This window comes from Odocoileus virginianus, chromosome 3, assembly GCF_023699985.2.
Source record: "Odocoileus virginianus isolate 20LAN1187 ecotype Illinois chromosome 3, Ovbor_1.2, whole genome shotgun sequence".
Lineage (NCBI taxonomy): Eukaryota > Metazoa > Chordata > Mammalia > Artiodactyla > Cervidae > Odocoileus > Odocoileus virginianus.
Window position 1 is genome coordinate 17,005,632 of NC_069676.1, and position 23,061 is coordinate 17,028,692.

The window sequence follows — 23,061 nt, forward strand, 5'->3', positions numbered from 1 at the left end:
GAGGAATATTGATGGGGCCATCTGTGATGGGTCAGGAAGCTAGATAGATGGGAGCGGCCCACACACACAGACACAAACACACACACACACTCCCCTCCTGGTGCAAGAGTGCAGCAGGCAGAGGTGCGATCAGGCGGGCTGGGCACTGAGAAGGCCACATGCTGGGCCAGGCTAGCCCGGGGCTCCACCTCCAGGATGGAACGCAGACTGGTCTGACGGCTTCAGAGGACCACTTCTGGAAAGTTCCAGAAGGGCCCGAAGTGGGCAGGAAGGAGCTTGCACAACCACTTGCTATGACAAAAGGGTGTGTGTCGGATGCCCCCTTCCCCAACCCTGCTAGCCTCAAGTTGCACACAGCAGGGAGGTGGGCTGGAACCAGTGAGGATATGGACGCCGAACCCAGGGTTTCTTCTAAGGTCCTAAAACTCCAACTGAGTCTAACAGCATTGATAAAAGCTATACAAGGGACTGTCCTGCCTGTCCTGTGGTTAAGACGCCAAGCTTCCAATGCAGAAAGCATGGGTTCAGTCCCTGGTGGGGAAAATAAGATCCCATATGCCACCCTGCAATAAGTAAAAAAAAAAAAAAAGGGCGAAATTAACACAGTTTAAATCCCTGGTGGTTCAGATGGTAAAGACTCTGCCTGCAATGCAGAAGACTCAGGTTTAATCCCTGGGTTAGGAAAATCCCCTGAAGAAGGAAATGGCCACCCACTCCAATTATTCTTTCCTGGAAAATTCCACGGACAGAGGAGTCTGGTGGGCTGCAGTTCGTGGGGTCGCGAAGAGTTGGACAGGACTGAATGACTGACATTTCAACACAACATTGTAACAACACTGTAAATCAACTATACTTGAGTAAAATAATTTTTTAGAAAATTCAAAAAATAAAGGCTATTCAAACTGAATGGCAAGCTGGATCTTAGGTTGCAGATTCTCATGTTAAAAATTAAACATGCAGTTAGAATCCTGTACAACCAGAATTGCAGGTGAAAATCCCTTAAGCTGCCTGGGGTGGTAGTTTAGTCACTCAGTTGTGTCCAACTGTGTGCAACCCCATGGACTGCAGCCCGCCAGGCTCCTCTGGCCATGGGATTTCTGAGGCAAGAACAGTGGAATGGGTTGCTATTTCTTTCTCCAGGGGATCTTCCTGACCCAGGGATCAAACCCAAGTCTCCCGCATTGTAGGCGGGTTCTTTACCACTGAGCCACCAGGGATTTAAACTGCCTGCGGTAAAACACAAGACACGTGGTTTGGGGCACATTCAGGTGTAAAGGCCAAGCTGCCGGCGGCGTTTAGATCACATCCCTCTTTTAAACCAGAAGCTTTCTGGACTTGGGGAATTCTGGGCATGCACATGGCAGTAAATGAAATAAACACAAAGGACATCTGACAACAGAGCTTCCTCCCAGGAGCCCAGAGTCAGAGCCGCCCACTTTCTGCCCCCTTGGGGCGTTGGGGAGACACTTTTGAGGTGTGAGTGCTGCTCAGAGCACAGGAAATAAATGACCCTGGGTCTGGCAAGGGGTGGTTCTCCTGGACTGGGGAGAAGTGGAGAGGTCATAAACCAGACCAGCGCGTGTGAGCCTCTTGTCAAGAGGGACCTCCGGCAGGAAGAGGCTGGGGCCTCTATAAAGACCCTTCCTGCGGCTGCAGTCGCAGCCCCCACAGTCCCGTCTAAGACTCCAAGCCTCCCCAGCAATGTGGGGTTCAGGCCAGACAGACAGATGGACAGAGATGGGAGAAGGAAGAAAAGGTATGATTCAGGCCGTGGCAGAGGGACATGCTTCCCGCTTTGGGGGGAGAGGTGGGTGTACAGGCATGACCCTGCCTGTCCACCGATCAGTCCTGACATGTGAACTCTGCCCTAGGACCCCCCAGGCCACAGCCCAGGTCATGCCCTGGACAGGCATTTACATTTCAGGGGTCTGTGAAGCCCAGGCTACCTACCCTGACATGACACTGTGATGTCACTGGCCAGCCTCATGACCTTGCAGGGGCATGGAGCCTGTGTGATATGGGCTGACACCACCATTCCAATGCCTAAGGAAACATACATGTGTGTTTTCTCTTGCTCCATAGGGTCGCAAAGAGTTGGACACGACTGAGCAACTGAATAACAACAAATTTTTCTCCATTTGCAAATTCTAATAGGACATAAAATGACAGACATGATCCATGTCCACAATGCTCTCTGGAGTCCTCCATCGTTTTGAAGGGTGGAAGGGGTGCTGAATCCAAACAGAGTGACACCCATGCCCTGGAGGGACACCTGCAACGCCTACCGCGCCCTGGGTGTTTGGTCCAGCATGTCCCACAGTACAACCAGGATCTGGCACCCTGGGAGGAAGCCTGTATGTAACTGCCACACCTCGGCCAGCGGGACAGTTCCCACTGACAAGGGGAGGCCCTGCACGAAATGATTTATCGCTTGGTAAATAAAGTTCTACCAGGACTCAAATCAGGACATGCCCACTCCTTTGGGCTCAGGATGTATTCCTGGCTTTCAATGGCAGAGGTGAGTAGACAGACTGCCTAGCCGCAAACGGTTTCCACTGGGTCCTTAACAGAAAGAGTTTGCTAACCCCCAACCTAAAGGGCGTGTCTCCAGCTGCAGGGAGGGTGTTTGGGGGAGAAGGAAGGAAGGGACCCTCCCTCCTGCAGCCAGGTGGACAGGTCTCAGCAAGGGGCTGTCCGATTTACTGCATGACTCTGTCCTTTGGGAAAAGGGGCAGACCTTCAAAGAAGGCCCAGCAGGGCAGGGCCATCTGGTGGGGCACTGTGACATGAGTGACCCTCAGAAGGCCACTCCCAGGATGCCATTTCACCTGATCCTTCAGACAGCTCTCCTATAGTAAATCAAAATCACTGACTAAATAATTAGTTCTCTTCTCAGCTGGGAGCAACTTTGCCCCCAGGGGGCAGTTGGCAATGTCTGGGGACCCTGTGGACCTTATGACTGGGGGGGTAAGGGGGTGCTCCTGGCATCAAGTGAACGGGACCGAGATGCTGCTCCACACCCCACAGCGCTGGGGGATGAACCCCCCATGGAGGACAATCAGGCCCTGACGTCAGCAGTGCCCAAGGGGAGGCCCTGCACTAAATGATTTATCGCCACTTTACTGTGAACCAGGAGGGAAGCTCGGCCCACACCCCGAATCTGTGACCTCAGTGAATCCCACCAAGTACACGTTGTGGGCCCACAATTAGCCCCATCTGACTGCAAAGCACAGACTGCCCTGGCCAGAAATACTCGGCAGGGCACTTGGGACGATTAGGCCCAAGTATTGCACCTGAGCGTCGTTACCAGCACCACCAATGACAGCTATTGTGATTTTTCTGGGCAGCCAAAAAAAAAAAGACAAAGAAAGAAGCACCAGACGCCTCTCACCCTTGCCCAGGCTGGGCCAGCCGCCCAGGGTCCCTTCCCCCATCCAGCTCCCTGCATTTCCGCCAATCAAACGACATAACCGCCAACCTATTCAGCCTAAGCTAGCTCGCCGCGGGACCCTCCCATATCCTGAAGACAGACTCTGCTTGGTTCTGCTTTATTGGCTCGAGTGACCTCACCGCAGACCTGGGACTGCATGCGATGCCCTGTTTCTTTAAAAAAAAAAAGGGGGGGGGGGAGGAATCTCGAACACTCTCTAGAACGTTCTATAAAAACAACAGCTCTCTCGCACCCGCTGGAGGCTGCATGGCCTCCTATGGTGATTAGCCCAGTCTGTTTGCAGACCTGACTTGCTTCAAGGTGCCTTTGTCCCCCACTCGCCTGGCACTGTCCACACCTCCCTGAGGCCGGGCCACTTCCTGGTCGCGCAACCTTGGGGAAATTGCATCACGCTGAGGCCTGGCTTCCTCACCCGGAAGACAGAACCGACTACGCAGTGGCCCAGTTGAGCACGGGGAAGGGGATGAACAGCGGTTAGAGGAGGTTACTCAGGAACAAGGAACCTTCTGAGATCTTCAGAAGCTGCGCTGCAAGCAGACAGACAGACAAACCTAAGGATTAAAGGCACGCTGCTTATCATCACGCTTTACAACTCACACAGGCAATACGAAGACTTTGGTATGGATCAAATGCCATAGTGCCCATGCAGGAAGAGAGGGGTTTGGTCACACGAATGCATGCATTTGTCAACATGCCAAACCATCTGCTTAAGACGTGTTTCTCACTGTATGCAAATTTCCTCAGAAGAAACAAGAGCTACAAACAAACACAGTACTCTAGTTAAGAATTGGCCAGCTGGAGGGTCTACGGTGACGTGAACTGGAACTTTCTCTGCAATGCATCTCCCAAAATAAAATGGGCTGGTGGACGGACAGAGGCAGAGACAGCTGCGTGATGTCAGTGATAAAAGCCACGGGTAGGTGTTTAGGCGTTCATGGCTCTTTCAACTTCTCTGCATGTTTTTGAATGTAAAAATTAAAGTGCATGGCGCCCAAGCCCACAGCAGGCATTCAGAAATAGTCACTGCCTTGAATGTAAGGATTCGATCCAACCTGCCTTTGCATGATGCCACGGACTGTTTAGCCCGTGCCCATGGGAGGTCTTCGGAAATTCAGCACAAGGACCTTTTGCTGAACACAAAGACTGGGGAACAAACTGAAATCAGTATGGACGTCTCCAAAAATGAGCCTCTGTTGGAGGTGGCAGGAAAGAGGCTCTGCTCCCAAGAGACCACATCCCAGGGGAGTGCCACTCCCAGCCCAGCCTTTTCTCCAGCCGCACAGCGCACGTGACCACAGTGAGTGAGTCCCCCAGCTTCCCTTCCCCAGGCGGGGCGCGTTAACTCAGATTCTTAAGACATTCAAGTCCTCGCATCTCCCACAGGAAGGAGGCGAGAGGTCTCGGAGGGCGCCTTGAGCTCAAGAAATTAATCATCAGGTCTCATTTCCAGGAGGCAGGCAGGATCCTCCCAGGCCCTAAAAAAAACACTCCTGGCCAGGCAGACAGCATCTATTTTTCAATTTAGACACCAGATGGCGGCAGCACCCAGTTTAAGACCTGACAACAACAAAGTCAGAACCCAAAGGAACCCTTTTAATCCTGGGTAGTCTCTATACAGGTCGCCGAGGTCCCTACAGTCCACTCGCCTTCCAGGGTGGCCCCAGCAGACAGGAAGGACATTTTCCGTGGGACCATCTTCTCCCACTCAGTGACACCCCAACACAGGCTGGCCTACTGTCCCCTCTGAAGATACCAACAAGAATGAAAACTCCCAGGGGTGTCACTGGAGAAGGCGTCTCCAAAGTGGGCAGCTGATAAAGCCAAGGGGTGGGGGGGCATTTTCAAAGGCTACAGGGGCTGTGGTGGGGAATCTTGAAGAAAGGAAACAGGGCCAGTTGAGCCCGCGCAAAGCACAAACCCCGTTCAGGGGCAGCCCCACCGCCTCCGCCAGACAGGAGGCCCAGGAGTGGCGGAAATTCCTGATTAACAAGCACCGTCTCTGACTCTGAATAAGCTGATTCCAATTTCTAGAAAACCCCATGGGGGTCGGAAAATAGTAAGGTGCTGACCGACAGTAGACCTTTGGTGTGTGTTTCAAAGAAAAATCTGGTCTCTTCTGTCCCGGTGTGTGAGTATTGATTCTAGGCTCTTCCTTGAAATTCATCAGCCCTCCAACGGCCACCTCCAACCTCTTTTTTCTAGAAATTATTTTGAGGGGAGCGTCCACAAAGGGGAGGGCTGGGAGTTTAAAAGACCTCCAAATGCAACAGATTCGTGTGCCCGGCTGCCCGCCTGGAGTGTCAGTCTAGGAGTCGAGCCTTTGTTCCTCGCTCAGGCACTGGAGGTTTCTGTGGAGAAGCAGACCGGACGAGGTGGGGGGGAAGAGTGTGTGTGCCCTGCCTGGATGAGGCAAGAACAAAGGTGCTGGGCAGGCAGGCAGGCGGGCAGCCTGCAAGGCGGGTTTACCTGCTTGCCCCGGTAGAAAAGCCTCTGCAGGCCTGGCTCCACGTGGAATAGCTCCTGGATCTTCTTTCTCAGCTCCTCCACCTTGGTCAGCCTGGACAAGGAGTCCACGGTGTGGGCCACCTTCCCGTCCATGGTGCGAACCTGGATCCACATGGTGCCTGCTGGAGCTGCGAGGATGAGGGAGCAACACCCCTGGTCAGTTCTGCCGTCAATAACACCACCATGGCTGTGCCATATTCGGGTCATCCTTGCTATTGTCCAGACTGTGGACACCAGGTAACTCTTGGAATGCCCTCCCAGCCCCTTATTCCCTATAACCTGCCACAGCTGGCCCAGGCCCCAGGCCCTGAATTAAGAGATAATGCGTTAATCAGTAGCACTGGTGGAGGATTGAGGAGGGACGGGAAATTAGGGGAGAGTAAAAGGCACCTTGAGCTACTCAGTCAACGAACCCTGCCTTTCACAGGGGAGAAAACAAAAACACACCAGGATACAGAAGAGAAGGGGCACACAGTCAAACAGTGAGGGGCCGAGTTTGTTCGTTCGTTCATTCATTCATTCATTCATTCCCTGGATGAACACTGACGCGAGAGGGAAACCCAAAAGTCCCGCTTTTGACTGAAACTTCCGAAGTCCCAGGGAACTCAACTAAGTGGGACCGAAGGGGAAGAAACCCACTCGAGACCCGGGAGCTGGGGACCCCGTGTGCCCGCGGACCCCCACTGCACCCCCGACCCGCGCGCGCGCTTGCGCGACGCGGCGGGCCCCGCTGTGGCCATGGCAACCGGCCGCCCCGTCCCGGCCACCCCCGCGCGGGCAGCGCTACTCACTTCTGCCCCACGGCCGCCCGGAGCTCCAGCCTGCGTTTCCCGGACCCCGACGCACGGCCCCGTAGCCCCTCTTGTTCTCTCGCTCGCCCGCGCGGGCCACGCCAGCGAGCCCACGCCCACCCCCCACCGCCGGGACGGCCGAGGGGCCCGCGCGCCAGGTCCCGCCCCCTTCACTTGAGCCGCCTCACTGATTGGCTCCGCCGCGGTCGGCCGCCCCGCCCCTCTAGCTCCTCATTGGCCCAGACGCGCCCGGGGAACTAAGGGCGCGCGAAATCGGGCTCGGGCGCGACAATTGAATCGCGGGGCGCCCCGCGCGCAGGCGCGGAGCCTGACATCCTCCCCCGCGGCTCGCCGGGCCCTCCCCCACCGAGCCGGCGCGACCCCCGCGGGGCGCCTGGGATGTTCCGCTCGCTCCTGCCAGAGACTGGGCTTCCGGGGCGACTTCTAAGGGCCGACAGGGTTGGGGGCAAAGCCGGAGACCGCGTGTAGGGTAGCCCTGGCGCGGGGAAAATGTACTCCCGTGCTGGCAGAGCGTCCCGGAAAGTTTTGCAAAGTCAAGGCGCCGGGTGCGCCGAGTCCTGCCCGCCTCCCCCCGTCCGCGCCCTGGCCCGGGCTGGCACCCCAAACGGCCTGACCGCTCACGATCCACTCGCCTGCTTGCGCGCTGGCCCTTCTGAGGATGGCAGAGGAGCCGCCTGTGTGGCCAGGACCCTGCGCAGACGTGTGTGCGATCCCGAGCGCCCGGACGGCCACCACTGCCCGCTGCGCTGCCAGCTGCTCTGATTTTTTTCCCGCGAAAACTTGGCGTTTGGGAGTTGCGGGGCCACAGGAGGCCGCGCCGGGGGCGGGCGCCTGCCTGGTGATTGGCCGCCTCAGTGGCGGGAAGCGAGAAAGGGGGTGGGGGGCGCCCCCGCCTCTGTCCACCCCCCCTCCGCCCAGCGGGCCACGGCCCCGCCCAGCCCTGCGCGCTCTGCTGGGCGCGCCCAGTGTGCAACGGGGCCGGTGGCGGGACCTGGGCCCCCTCATCATGGGTGCTCTCCATGAGCCCTAAGGATCACCCCCAAGGCAAAGACCCCCAGGGTAGACACCCCTGACCTTCTAAGTCTGTTCCTTCAGACCCTCTTACCAGGCATGCACTGACCAGTTGGGCAGGAAGACCAGAATCAGTGTAAATTATACAGGAGAATTTGGGGGTATCCCCCCAGAAGACCTCCTGCACCCCGATGACGGGCCTGATCGCCCCAGCTCGGTTTCCTTGCGCCAGGGCCCTCCAGCTCTCCCCACCCTACCCACCCGCAGGGCTTGTTTGCTGGTTTTTCCCGCCTCGTTTTCCCGCCTTCTCCTAGCTGTCCAGGCGGGCAGGGCTGCCCTCCCCCCTCCGCCCTGCCTGCTCTGCTCTGACCAGTCCTGGCGGGCACACAGTGACCCATTCTGGGCACCTACAAAATGCCTGAACAGGATGTTCAGAGCTGGGGGCCCAAAAGTGGGCAAGGCCCACCCTGTTGGTGGTCTCCGAGAGGTTAAATTCTTATCTGGGGAGACCAGCAAGAAATGAATCAATAAAGCAAATCATTTCAGATACCACACGTGCCATGAAGACAGGACAAGAGCTGGAGAGTGACCAGCAGCCATGTGGGAGGGCGGGGAGAGGAGGCACTCTGGTTGAGGTGGAGAGGTGGGCCTCTCTGGACAGATGACATTTGAGCTGAGATCTGAGATGAGAAACCAAGGACAGATGGATCGAGGCGGAAAGAGCAAATGCAGAGGCCGGAAAAGGCTTAGAAATGGACAGAGAGCCGGGCAGATGCAGTGAAAGGGAGGGTGGGCGGGAGCGAATGAGGTCAGAGGGGTGTCATGTAAGACCTCACAGGCCACCAGGAGGACTTTGGTCTTTCTCTGGAGAGCAGTGGATAGGGTGGGAGGGCTGTGAGCTGAAAACCAATGAGCTCCAATGTGTGTTTTCACAAGGTTTCTCTGGCCACACATAGAGTTCCTTCTATCTTGGCTCTGGTATTTCTGCTTTTATTTCTCCCAGCGGTAGACAGATGAATGGCCCCCAAAGATGTCCACGTCTTAATCCCTGGGATCTGTGAATATCATAACTTTCATGGCAAAAGGGACTCAGCAGATGGGGTTAAACTAAAGATTGTCAGATGGGGAGATTATCCTAGACTATCTGGGCTGGCCCAGTGTCATCATGAGGGTCCTAGTAAATGAAAAAGAGTGGCGAGAGGGTCAAGTCAGAGAAGTGACAATGGAAATAGAGGGTGGAATGATGAAAGCAAAAGGCAAAGGATATGGGAAACCGCTAGAAGCTAGAAAAAACAAGGGACAGATTCTTTCCTAGAATTCTAGAATGTAATCCTGCCAACACCTTGACTTTAGCTCCATTTCACACTTTGGACCTCCAGAACTGTAAGAGAACTCAGTTGTCTTGTTTGAAAGCATGGAATTTGTGGACGTTTGTTACAGCAGCCATAGGAATGAATATACTCCAATCACAAAGTCGAGATGCTCCTATTAATTTCCCCCCACCTTCAGGACATCGCCGACACAACTGATCTCGTTTATCGAAACTAAGCTACCAGCTACGTGGTGACCATGTTGCAGATGTGAGCAGGTAGCCAGGCCTCCCCAACCTTGTGAGGCAGATGAGATCTTCCATACTGACAACATCTCTGACAGGAACCCAGCCCTTTTCTGGCAAGAGCATAGCCTCTCTCTGTACCTGCTGTTGTCAAAACTCAGCATGGCTGAAAAAGAAATAGACTCTATATTCCTTGTGTACACTTGGTACAGGGCACACATTCCAGCCTCCTTGGATATCTGAAGTCAAGCAACACAGAAAGAGGTGTCTGGTTTTCCCTGCAGAAAAGACCTTGAGCAGTGGTGATGAGGGGCCCCACCCAATCTCTCTACTCATTTCAAGAAAGTCAGAGGGGTTGCTTGGGTTAATTAACAACCATGAACAAGAAACTATGCCAGGCATCTTTAAAAGAAGCTTACCAACCAGTTGGAAAAGCAAAATGTTGATGTCCACAAAAGACATCACATCAAAGACAGCAAGATATGACATAGTCATGAGGTCTGCCAGAGCCTGGAGAACAGACACTTCCTAAAGCTTCTTCGGTTTTGCTGTCCCTCCTACTTAGGCACCAGCCCACGTGCAGATCAGGCACCCTGAGGGTGCAAAGGGCTTCAGTTTCCCTTTTGCAAAATGATATGCACTTGACAATCATTAAGTCACTGAACAGACTTTAATTGCCCTCCCTTGTCTGCACCAGGCCCTGGGTCCAGCAAACCAAGTCCCACCCTATAGGGACTTCTTGTGCAGTGGAGGAGCAGGAGGAAAGACAGTCATCAGTTGTGCAGGGAGATGGTGCTTTGTGATGGTGTCCATGATCACGTGGAGCCCAAAGTGCTCTGAGCATCTCCAAGACACAGCAAATCCCATGTCCTAGCTATCGATATCATTTTCCTTCTAATATACATTAATAGAAATAGAGAGCTATTAAAGACAAAATGATTGGGACTTTCCTGGTGGTCCAGTGGTTAAGACTCCACTCTGTCACTGCTGAGGTCACAGGTTCAATCCCTGGTCAGGGAACTAAGATCCCACAAGCTGAACGGTGTAACCAAAAAAAGAAAGAAAAAAAAAGTGAAAATGATTATCTGTATAGGACCCAGCATCCGTGTGTGAACCCTGAGGAGGGTGTACAGGCCACATGTGGGGGCCATCCGATGGGGCAGAAGATACCCCTGGGCTCATCCCCTCTCCATCTGTAAATGAAGCTTATGATGCTTATCTCACCAGAGAGCCTGGGAGAATTCTTCCTATCCAGGCCCCAGACATCTGGCAAGATGACAGTTGTTCCCTGTATGCCAGGAATATTGCTATCTTGTGGTTTTATTTGTTTGCTGTTTCCTAGAAAAAAGAGGTCAGGCTACCATTTCATCAACCAGTGAGGCCTTTGGGATTCCCACACTGCCGCCCACCCCCAAAAACCTTGCCCCCACCAATCCTGGCCATTGGGAACCCCTTCCCAGAACCCTGACTGGCTGATGTCACAGACAAATGACCTCACCGCGACCGAGGATCTCTGTGACATGGGGGAGGGGGAAGGATGTTTCTCCGTCACCCCAACCCCCCATGTCTGTGGTGAAGTCGATCGAATTAGTGCTGCCCAAGGATGCAGTCTACCTGGCTGGCTGCATCATCGAAGGACAGGTGGTCCTAACTCTGAACAGCACCCTGGTGGACCCCATCGTGAAGGTGGAGCTTGTGGGAAGAGGTTACGTGGAGTGGAATGAAGAAACTGGGGCGTCCCGCGATTATAGCCGAGAAGTTATTTGCAACAACAAGGCTGACTACGTGCACAAGACAAAGACATTCCCAGTGGAGGGTAAGGACTGATATGACTGCCAATGTTAGCCAGAATAGGAAACCAGGGTCTGGAAGATAAACACATCTATCAGTAAATCAACAAACCCCCAGGGATATGAGAAATGGGCAGAGGCCTGGCTCCTGTGGTCACAGGGGAAGAGAAAGGAGGGAGAGGACTAGGAGAGACCCTCGAGGGAAGCAGTGACAAGCCCCCAGCTCTGCCAGATTCAGATCTAAAGTCTGGACAGACCTCAGGGAGCCTGGGCTGCCAGGGAACTATAGGTCCTTTCCAAAATGAGTGTTTCCGGGTAGTCCACAGTCAATCAGAATGCTTGGCCAATGCTTGTTTGAACAAAGTTTCATTTCAGATTTTTTTAAAAAAATTTTAGATAGGATAGCCGGGGAAGTTGTCACCAAAAGACTATGGAGCTCAGATCTAGTGATGGAAGGGGTCCCTGCTTGCAGATACCCAGATATTGTTTGCGCATTAGTTGCTCAGTCTTGTTCAACTCTTTGTGATCCCATGGACTTTAGCCCACTAGGCTCCTATGTCCATGGGATTTCCCAGGCAAGAATACCGGCATGGGTAGCCATTCCCTTTTCCAGGGGATCTTCCTGACCCAGGGATCGAACCCAGGTCTCCCACATTACAGGCAGATTCTTTACCGTCTTTGCCACCAGGGAAACCCATCCAGATACTGCTGGACCTTAATACTCAACAATCAGGCCGCCTCTCTCTGTCCCAGTTAACCCACCTGGAAAATGGGAACAGAAAGAAGTCCTGCCTCCTGAGATTGTCTTGAGGACTTGATGATTTAATGGCATGTCTCAGGCTCAAAATAGCAGGGGTTATAGAGTAAGTGCTGAATAGGTGTTAGTTCTTTCAACCAAAACAATTTTTCAGTCCCTCAACCCCACAGCATCGGGTACCACCCTTCTCCATTTCCAAGGGAAGCATCGTTTCCCCTCAGGAGCATCAACCTCAATTCATTTACTCCACAAACAAACATGTATTAAGCACCTACTGTGCACAACAACCATGCCAGGTACCAGGGATGCAGCAGCAAAGAAAACAGAAAAGGTCCCTGGCATCCCTGGGGTTGCTGTCCGACTGGGAGGACACACTCATAAGAGGCTTTGGGGGAAATGTAAGAAAAAATAAAACAGGGAGATCACAGAGATGAGAGGGCGGTGTGAGTCCCTCCCTGGCCCACCGTCATCATCACTCAGTCAATCTGCTGTGTGCTGTGCAGTGAAGGCCAACCGCTGCCAGGGCAGGGAGATTTGCCTGCCTCGGGCCCCAAGATGTGTTGGTTGAATAAATGTGTGATCGAACCTGCAGGCCAGACCTTCAGTTTCCCAGGCCCTGAGTAGGGGTGAGCAAGTTCCGGTGGGTAGATTGGGGTGACCAACACTCACCCAGAGCTTCCATCTCCAGCCCAACTGAGGTCTGATATTTATGAGCCTTGGCGTTTTGGATCCCTAAAACTCAGAGCTAGCTCAGGGACAGAGAGGCCAGATCCAGAAAAAGCTAACTGCCAAAACAATAAAGAAAGAGAAGGGGGGGCGGGATTCTAGAACCTTCTGATGCCATTGGTGTGTTTTGCTTTCAGATAATTGGTTAAGTGCAGGCAGCCACACCTTTGACTTCCATTTCAACTTACCTCCCAGGCTTCCTTCCACCTTCACCAGCAAAATCGGCAACATCTTTTACTTCGTGCAGGCCTTCTGCATGGGTCGGGAGCACATTCTAGCCAAGAAGAGAATATACTTGATGGTTCAAGGCACTTCCTCAATTTTCCACGCAGAAAAATCATTGCAGGTAGTGGGGAGCAAGGGGGAGCAGGGGTAGGGGCTTGGCCTCAAAGTTCCCAAGAGGTAGGGGATGGGGCAGGAGCGGCCAGGGGATAGGGAAGGCCCCAACCCGGAAAAAGAAGGGAAGGTGTTGGCCGCTCCTCCAGCTCAGGAGTTTTGCAAAAAGGGGAATCAGAAACCAGGGCAGGAACTAAGCCAGTGGCTCTCAACTGAGGTGATTCTGTCGCTGCAGGGGACGCTGAGCAAAGATGTCTGATGACATGTGTGGTTATCGCAGTTGGGGAGGGGGATGAGTGCCATCGAGGGGGTGGGGGCCAGGGAAGCTGCTCAACCACAGTGCCCCTCCCAGAGAATGGCCTGGCCCATGAATGTTCTTGACCCCAGGGTAGGTAGGTCAAGAGTGAGCAGATGCCCTGCTCGGACCCCCTGACTGAGTGTCCCAGGTGTTCAGTGAGTCTCTGGGAAAGGATAATGGAGATGGTACCCTCTCCCCACCAAGAAGCACAGCAAGGGGTGCCCTCCAACCAGGGAAGGAGGGGTCTGGCAGCGTCGGTCACCTGAGCGGAGGAGGCTTCTGTGTGGCTTCCAGAGGCCAGGTGCAGAGGCGGAAGTAAGGGAGGGTGGAGTTCCATTGGCCAAAGTCACCACCTCCCTGTCATCAGAGCATGGTGGCTGAGAGCGCCGGCATTTTAGTTCTCAAGGTCCAAGTTAAAATCCCAACGTCCCAACCTACCTGCTGTGTGACCCTCTGCAAGTGGTGTGGCCTCTCTGTGCCATTTCCTCATCTGTCACTTGGACACAGAGAGGGTGCCTGGCCCCTAGGTCTCAGGAGGAGCAGTCAGTGGACTTCCTGCAGGTTCAGGGCCTGGAATGGTGCTCGGCACTGGTGTCCAGGGCAGCCTCAGAATATTTATGCCCCATCGATCCTTTTTTTTCTAAGATTTTTTTTTTATGTAGACCATTTAAAAATTCGTTATTGAATTTGTTATAATATTGTTTCTGTTTTATGTTTTGCTTTTTTCTGACCTTGAGGCATGTGGGATCTTAGTTCCCCAACCAGGGATTGAACCCCAGTCCCCGGCATTGGAAGCACAGATTTTTAACCACTGGCCCACCAGAGAAGTCCCAGGTGTAGTCTTATCTGTGTAGTAGGGAATCATCTCTAGCCTGGCCAACCTCAGGGGAGGAGGATTCCAGGGTAGGTAGGTGCTTAGAGGGGTGGATCAGAGGTGAGCAGATCTGAGCTAAAGGCCAGTCTGGCTACCTGCTTTCTGGGTGACCTTGAGCAGACTCTGGCCCTCCCTTGAGAGCTAATCTAGAGTGCAGGGTGCACAAAGCAGAAATTGGAGTGAAATGCTGTTGTGGGGTCAGACCTGGACTGAGGTCTCTGCTGCCGGATGCTTCATTAGCAAATGGCCTTGGGCAGTTAACAGCACCTCCTAGAACCTCGATTGTCCTGATCTGTATGATGGGTATAATGAAAACAACACTTTCCTCGATCATGAGGGTCATGAAGCACCCAGCAGGATCGGTACACATCAAGGACTCCTGGTACATGGGAAGAGCTCAGATCGCTACTACGGCAACAAAGGAGTTATTGCAGATCCATCTTGAGAGGATGAAAATATTGTGTTTTTTCAACTACTCAGTACTCTTTTAATCAGTTTGGAGAGGGCAGGGTGAGGGCAGGAGCTGGTGAATCAGGGCAGAGGCTACTGCTCTGGTCCAAGCAGGGGCAGAGACCTGACCCCCACAGTCTGTCCTTTTCAGATCAACTGAAAGGAGTCAGGTGTTGACCCGTCTGTGTCTTCCAGGGCTCCCACCTCCCTCCGAGTAAAAGCCCACGACCTCCCCCTGGCCCACAAGGCCCTGCACGACCTGTCCCGTCCCCTCCCTGCCTTCCCCCTCCCCCCTCTCTCCCCCTCTCACTCTGCTCCAGCCACATGGGCCTGCTTGCTGTTCCTCCAACATCATCCTGCCCCAGGTCCTTCGTGTTGTGTGCCCGCTGCCCAGAACCCTGTGATAGGATTTTCCAATCCCTCCCCTTCCTCCTTTAGATCTTTGCTCGGAAACTACATCTTCAGTCACCTGCTTCAGTAATGGCCGGACGAACTGCCACAACCCCCACAGAAGGCAATTCAGCCATATCTATCCAAATGAAAAGGAACACGCACTTTGCCCCAGCCATTTCATTTCTCTTCTGGAAAATTCTCCTACCACTGTCATTTCATTTGTGTGATAGGACCTCTGCATGCATTGCCTGGGAGGCCAGAAACTTTAAGGTAACCACTTAAATGTTTGTTGCAAAGGGAATTAAAGTAACAGTTCATAGTCAAAGGTCAACTCTATAGATAGAGCAAAGAAAGAGAGAGCAAGACACAGCCAGAGACAAAAGAATGAGGCAGCTCTCGGTATCAGCACCTCCATGTTACTGGGTTGGACGCATAAAGCAAAGTTCAGAACAGCGTGTCTAGCCTGCACCGTTGGTGGTAAAAATAAGAAATGCACAGAACTTCCTTGCAGGTGTAACAAACTGTCTCTTTCCAGAGACCAGAGAAACACAACAGAGGGCTTGCTGGCTGCCTCCTGGGAGGGAAGCAGGGGGGAGAAGCAAAATTTTTCTCCTTCCACTTTTTTTTTTAACATCTTGATTGAGATGCAATTCACATAACTTATTATTCTTCCCTTTGAAGTGTCCAAACCCATGGCTTTCCATGCATTCATAGAATTGTACAGCCATCACCACTGTCAGTGTTAGAACACTTTAATGCCTTCCCTCCCCCACCATAAAGAAGAAGGCTGAGCACTGAAGAATTGATGCTTTCAAACTGTGGTGCTGGAGAAGACTCGAGAGTCCCTTGGACAGCAAGGAGATCAAACCAGTCAATCCTAAAGGAAACCAACCCTGAATATTCATTGGAAGGACTGATGTTGAAGCTGAAGCTCCGATACTTGGGCCACCTGATGTGAAGAGCTGACTCTTTGGAAAAGACTCTGATGCTGGGAAAGATAGAAGGCAGAAGGAGAAGGGGTAGATAGAGGATGAGATGGTTGTATGGCATCACCGACTCAATGGACATGGGTTTGAGCAAGATCCGGAAGATAGTGAAGGACAGGGAAGCCTGGCGTGCAGCAGTCTATGGCGTTGCAAAGAGTCGGACACGATGGAGGGACTGAACGACAACCAAAGAAGTCTTGCATCCCTTACCTGTTACCCTCAAACCTCCCTTTCCCCTCCCCCAGCCACCACTACATTCACTCTCTGTCTCGGGGGATTTGTCTGTTCTGGACACTTCCTGTTTGAATAAATGGAATCAGACACTATGTGGCCTTTTTGTTTCTGGCTTATTTGAACATAGTGTTTTCAAGGTTCATCCAGGGACTTCCCTGGGGGTCCAGTGGTTAAGAGTCCACCTTCCAATGCAGGGGTATGGGTTCAATCCCTTGTCATGAAACTAAAGCCCCACCTGCCATGGGGTGCAGCTGAAAAATTTCTTTTTAAAGTTCACCCACACTGTAGTGTGTGTCGGTGCTTTCTTCCATTTTTAGGGTGAATTGTCTTTCTGTGGCATGGACGGACCACCTTTTGTATATCTCTTCATCACTCGAGGGACAGCGGGTTGTTTCCGTGTCTTGGCTATTAGGGACCATGCTGCTTCTAACGTAGGTGTCCACGTTTTTACGTGGATATGTTTTCATTGCTCTCAGGTAGCCATCTAGGAGTGGAATTGCTGGTGCAATTCGACATCTCACCTTTTGAGGGGCAATCAGACTTTCTTCCACAGCAGCCGCTCCACTTTACATTCCCACAGCCATGTACAAGGGTTTCGACTTTTCTACACCCTCTCTGTGTGCCTTTAGAATTTTGAAAGACGTGACCCATTGTCTCTTGGAACAAGCAGTCCCGTTGGGTACAGCACTTGTCCCCAAGACATCTCTCTCCTAACCGTCAAGTCCGAGGGAGTCTCCCTTTACCTTAGCCGCTTGTCATAGCCTCATAACGTACCTTAATCAGAAACCTGCCATTAAAGGACTTCCCTGGCGGTCTGGTGGTTGAGACTTCGCCTTCCAAAGCACAGGGTGCAGGTTTGATCCCTGGTCGGAAGCTAAGATCCCACATGTCTTGCAGCCAGAAAAAAAACAAACAAACAAAACATAAAACAGAAGCACTACTGTAACAAATTCAATAAACCTCTAAAAATAGTCCACATTTTAAAAAACAAGAACTTAAAAAATGTACCATTAAAAAAAAGTGTGCCATGTTTATATCTATCTTTCCAATCAGAGCAGGGACTAGACTGGTCTTCACTGCTGTGGGTTTTCCTTGAACTTGGCACCAAGTTGACAAAATGATACTGCTTGAATGAATGAATCCCCCCAAAGTTTCACATATGCCAAAGAAAGAGGGAGATCCGAAAAAACTCCCAGGTACGGAAGATCAATGTTGAGTTTGTAACCTGGCGTTCTTGGGATTCTGGGCTCTTGGGCCACCCCATCTGGCCTGGAATGGGAATCTCCCCTTGGCCACCACTGATGTCTCTCGGCACCTCCTTCAGGACCAGGCTTGGTCTTGAGTTAGGGTAGCCAGTCCTTTCACGCCTGTAGGGTCCTAACGCATCAACGAATTTTCGAATAAGACTGGAGGAGCTTAGAATGAAATGGCCTGCAATTAGCCTTCCAAGGGGAGAGAAAGCATGGGAAGTCTGAAGATAGGCAGGGGCCAGAGGCAGAGGGCAGCAGGTGAAGCTGAAGGGGTCAGGGGTCAGCCTGAGGCCTCTGTGACAAAGGATATTGGATCTAGAACACAGTCGTGCAAACCTTCGGTCATGATTCATTAGTGGGGTATGAAATCCATTTAGCAAGTTGCAAGGCATGTTTCTACAAAATAAAAGAGCAGATAAGCCCAAAATTTTAAAATGGTTTTTAAAAAAAATATCAACTTTGTAGTTTGCAAATGTTGTTTTCCGAAAACAGTACTGAAGGATACTGTTTTCCTATTTTATATTAAAACAACAATGTTTGCAACCCACAAAATACATTACCATATGGAAAATAGACAGCCATTGTGAGGTTTAATGTATGAAGCAGGGAATCCAAAGTCAGGGCTCTGTGACAACCCAGAGGGATCAGAGGGGGGAAGGTGGGAACAGAGTTCAAGAGGTGGGGGACATATGTACAACTAATGCTGATTCATGTTGGTGTATGGCAAAAACCATTACAATATTGTAAAGCAGTTGTCCTCTAATTTAAAAAAAAATATTAAAAAGAAAACAATGCAGAGAACAAAATGAGTAGGATAGAAAATATTTTTAAAAATCCATTTGTTGGGCTGCCATTTATTTTTTTAAAATGAAAGAATAAAAGAGGTAGGAAAATATAAAATTTTCTGGGTTGCAACAAACTTTGTTTTTATAAAATCAATGTGTAGGACTGAAAACAATAGTATTAAATAAGTAAAATAAGATAGAATGTGCCAGAAAAAATTAATTTGATGGCTTACAGCATTTTTGTTTTATATAAAACAAAACAATAGCATAGCATAAGTAGACTAGAAATACAAAAAAATCAGTTCAGAGGGTCCAATCAACACTTTTTTCAGCTGCACTATGCGCTGTGTGGGACCGTAGCTCCCTGGTCAGGGATCGAACCCACATCCCTTGCAGTGAAAGCAGAGAATCTCAACCATTGCACCACCAGGAGGGTTTTTGTTTTCTCTGGATATATACCCAGGAGTGAATGACAGGGTCATATGGTAGCTCTGTTGTTAGCTTTTTGAGGACCCTCCATACTGGCTGCACCAATTTCCATTCCCACCAACAGTGTACAAGAGTTCCTTTTCTCCACATCCCCATCAGTGTTTGTTATTTATAGACTTTTTGATGATGGCCATTCTGACGGGTGTGAAGTGCTATCTGACTGTGACTGTGATTTGCATTTCTCTGATGATCAGCAACATTGGGCATTTTTTCCTGTGCCTTTTGGCCATCTGTATATCATCTCAACTCCTGGGTCAGGGAGGTTCCCTGGAGAAGGGATGGGCTACCTTCTCAAGTATTCTTGGGCTTCCCTGGTGGCTCAAAGGGTAAAGAATCCACCTGCAATGTGGAAGATCTGAGTTCGATCCCTGATTTTGGAAGACCCCCTGGAGGAGGGCCTGGCAACCCATTCCAGTATTCCAGCCTGGAAGATCCCATGGACAGAGGACCTGGTGGGCTACAGTCCAAGGGGGTGCAGAGCAACTTTTTCTGGTATGTAAGTCCCAGAAGTGTCTTCACCGTGCTCCTTCTAGCTCTTTTATGATATCAAAGACATAGCAACAACATAAATGTCCTTCATGGAGGGGGGATGGGTGAATAAGCTATTTTGCAACACACTTCACTGTTGTTGTGAAAATGAATCAGAATGACAGCCACCAACGTGCATGCCTTTCAAAACACAGAATGTTAAGCTAGGAAGGCAAGTTGCTGGAAAAACATATGAGGATTGATTTATACAAAGCATTCAATTATGTAAAACCGTACTGTACAATTCAACCACAAATAAATGTATTCCTAAACAATGCAAACATCTGCATGAGAATAACAAATGCCACACAGACACACAAACACACATGCATACACATGTGTTTGTAAAAGTATCAAGTTCGTCTAGAAGACACAGGAAGCCAGCAAAACTGGAGAGTAACTCATTGTAAGCACATACCACATCACATCAAATCTCTTTAATTTTATTTATTTTTAATTAAAAAATTTTTTTGTCACACTGCAAGGCTTGCAAGATCTTAGTTCCCTGACCAGAGATGGAACCTGGGCTCTGGCAGTGAAAGTCCTGAGTCCTAGCCATTGGACCGCCAGGGAATTCCCTCAAATCTGTTAAAGTAGTATCCACTAATAAAAACTTAAGTGTTATCCAAAGGGTTCATCGCTCAGTCAGGTTCCACTCTTTGCGACCCCATGAACTGTAGCCCCCCAGGCTCTCTGTCCATAGAATTCTCCAGGCAAGAGGACTGGAGTGAGTTGCGGTTTCCTCCTCCACGGGATCTTCCCAACCCAAGGATTGAACCTGGGTCTCTTGTAGGTGGATTCTTTACCATCTGAGCCACCAGGGAAGCCCTAAGAAAGAGTAAAATGTTACCCAAACCACACATTAAATATAATGTATATATGATTTTGTGTGCAATCCAGCAGCTAACCAGTTGATATAAAGACTGCCTTTTAAAGTTTTTATTTAAACATGTTATATAATTTCAGTTCTACAGTTTTCATGATACAGAGCCCATATTTTCTCCTAAAGTCTGAACTACTTGAGTAAGCCCTAGGTCTTGGTCTATAAGACATTCCCTGTCTTCCAGAAAACTAGAGTTCAGGGAAGTCAAGGCACTGGTTCAAGGTCACACAGCAAGTGAGTTATGGATGTAGAGATAAAATCAAGGGCTTATGAATTTCTTAGGTTTATGTTACAGACAGGGAAATTGACACTCAGAATGGAAAAGGGATTTGATTGTTTATTTTTCTTAATTGAAGAAGAGGAACTAAAAAGCCTCTTGATGAAAGTGAAAGAGGAGAGTGAACAGTTGGCTTAAAGCTCAACATTCAGAAAACTATGATCATGGCATCTGGTCCCATCACTTCATGGCAAATAGATGGGGAAACCGTGGAAACAGTGTCAGACTTTATTTTTTTGGGCTCCAAAATCACTGCAGATGGTGATTGCAGCCATGAAATTAAAAGACGCTTACTCCTTGGAAGGAAAGTTTTGACCAACGTAGACAGCATATTAAAAAGCAGAGACATTACTTTGCCAACAAAGTTTGTCTAGTCAAGGCTATGGTTTTTCCAGTGGTCATTATGGATGTGAGAGCTGGACTGTGAAGAAAGCTGAGTGCCGAAAAATTGATGCTTTTGAATTGTGGTGTTGGAGAATACTCTTGAGAGTCCCTTGGACTGCAAGGAGATCCAACCAGTCCATCCTAAAGGAGATCAGTCCTGGGTGTTCATTGGAAGGACTGATGCTGAAGCTGAAACTCCAATATGTTGGCCACCTCATGCAAAGAGTTGACTCATTGGAAAAGACCCTGATGCTGGAAGGGGTTGAGGGCAGGAGGAGAAGGGGACGACAGAGGATGAGATGGCTGGATGGCATCACCGACTCGATGAACATGAGTTTGGGTAAACTCCGGGAGTTGGTAATGGACAGGGAGGCCTGGTGTGCTGCGACTCATGGGGTCGCAAAGAGTCAGACATGACTGAGTGGCTGAACTGAACTGAACTGAACTGAACTGATAGTTGATTTACAATGGTGTGCCAATTTCCGCTGTACAGCAAAATGACTTAGTTATACACACATATTGTTGTTGTTTAGTTGTTAAGTCAGGTCTGTCTCTTTGTTACCCCATGGCCTGTAGCCCTCCAGGCCCCTCTGTCCATGGGATTTCCCTGGCAACAACACTGGAGTGGGTTGACATTTCCTTCTCCAGGGGACCTTCCTGACCCAGGGATCAAAACCCCGTCTCCTCCATTAGCAGGTGAATTCTTTACCACTGAGCCACCAGGGAAGTCCATACATATACATACTTTCTTTCTTAAATATTCTTTTCCATTATGGCTTATCACAGGATATTGAATATATTCCCTGTTCTATCCATTAGGACCTTGTTGTTTATCCATTCTAAATTTAATAGTTTTTATCTACCAAACTCAAACTTCTAATCCATTCCTCCCCCTCCCCCTTGGCAACCACAAGCCTTCTCTATGTCCATGAATCTGTTCCTGTTTTGTAGATAGGTTCATTTGTGCTGTATTTTAGATTCCACGTATAAGTGATATCACTTGGTATTCATCTTCCTCCTTCTGACATGCTTCACTTAGTATGGTAATCTTTAATTGCATGCTTATTGTTGCAAATGGTCTTTATTTTCTCCTTTTTTATTGCTGAGTAATATTCCACCATGTATATGTTCCACATCTCCTTTGTCCATTCATTGATCCATGGCCATCTAGGTTGTTTCCATGTCTTGGCTGTTGTAAACAGTGTTGCTATGGACGTAGAGGTGCATGTATCTTTTTGAATTGGAGTTTTGTCCCCATATATTCCCAGGAGTGGGATTGCTAGTTATTCTATTTTTAGTTTTCTGAGGAACCTCCATACTATTTTCCCATAGTGGCTGCACCAGTTAACATTTCCACCAACAACGTAGGAGGGTTCAAAGGGCTTTGGAGAGTCCCGAAGGCTCAAGACCAGGTGGACTGTTAAGTGAGCAAGCAGACGTTGTGGCCTCAAGCCCTCACAGTTGTCCCTCCCCGCCCCCACTTCTTCTAGAACCCTCTGTTCGTGGAGGCTGAGAAGAAGGTGTCTTACAGCTGCTGCAGCCAGGGCACCATCTGCCTGCAGATCCAGATGGAAAAGAACACCTTTACGCCGGGGGAGAGGGTCATCTTCACCACGGAAATCAACAACCAGACCAGCAAGTGCATTAAGACGGTCATCTTCGCCCTCTACGCCCATGTGCACTATAAGGGCTTCACGCCCAACGCGGAGCGCCGTTCCAGAGTGGATAGCAGTGAGCTGCTCAGGCAGGAGGCCAACACCCCCATCACGGCCTTCAACACCACCAAGATCGTCAGCACTTTCCACCTCCCGCCCGTGCTGTCCGTGAGCGGTGGTGGCTCACAGGACACCGAGATCATGAACACCCAGTACGAGCTGGTCAGCACCGTCCACCTGCCCTGGTCCCTGACCAGCGTCAAGGCCAAGGTGCCCATCATTATCACCAGCAACCCCGTGGACTCAAACCAGACCACTGCGGGCTGCCGGACCAGGGCGGTGTTACCCGTGAGCCCAGACTGACAGAATTAAATGCCCAAACGTCTAAATATTAAAAGTTTTATCAGACTCTAAGGCAGAGCTTTCCTTCACCTCGCACAAATGGCCTTTGGATGAGTCTGCCTATGGGCAGCATGTGACCCAAACCTCACCAAGCTCCAGCTGTGCAGGCATCCACTTCTCCCATCCCAGGAAAGATCTGTAAATGACAGGAGAGGCCAAAGCCTTCCAGCCTGACAAAACCTTCCAGGACTTGCCCCGGTTAGCACCCCAGACCCATCTCCTTGCTTACT

The 23,061-nt window shown here is 50.5% G+C and overlaps 2 protein-coding genes across 5 annotated transcripts in view; one reads left to right on the plus strand and one right to left on the minus strand.

The window, feature by feature from the left end:
* UHRF1 (ubiquitin like with PHD and ring finger domains 1) overlaps nucleotides 1-7,491 on the minus strand; it is a 35,185-nt gene extending 27,694 nt beyond the window's left edge. The window contains exons 1-2 of one of the 4 annotated variants that reach the window (XM_020901151.2): nucleotides 7,401-7,491; nucleotides 5,918-6,084 (exon numbers count right to left, since the gene is read on the minus strand). In XM_020901151.2, coding sequence (XP_020756810.1) covers nucleotides 5,918-6,070 — 153 coding nt within the window. In that variant the 5' untranslated portion in view covers nucleotides 6,071-6,084; nucleotides 7,401-7,491. Of the gene's footprint in view, nucleotides 1-5,917; nucleotides 6,641-6,747; nucleotides 6,833-7,400 lie in introns of those variants that run through there. The other 3 variants (XM_020901149.2, XM_020901150.2, XM_020901147.2) reach the window with 3 other exon arrangements.
* A 120-nt stretch (nucleotides 7,492-7,611) lies between these two features.
* Nucleotides 7,612-22,843, plus strand: ARRDC5 (arrestin domain containing 5). The gene is made up of 3 exons (XM_020901152.2): nucleotides 7,612-11,150; nucleotides 12,745-12,953; nucleotides 22,265-22,843. Exons 1-3 carry the CDS (start codon nucleotides 10,823-10,825, stop codon nucleotides 22,790-22,792), a joined length of 1,065 nt encoding a protein of 354 aa, XP_020756811.2. The 5' UTR covers nucleotides 7,612-10,822; the 3' UTR covers nucleotides 22,793-22,843.
* The last annotated feature ends 218 nt before the right edge of the window (nucleotides 22,844-23,061 follow it).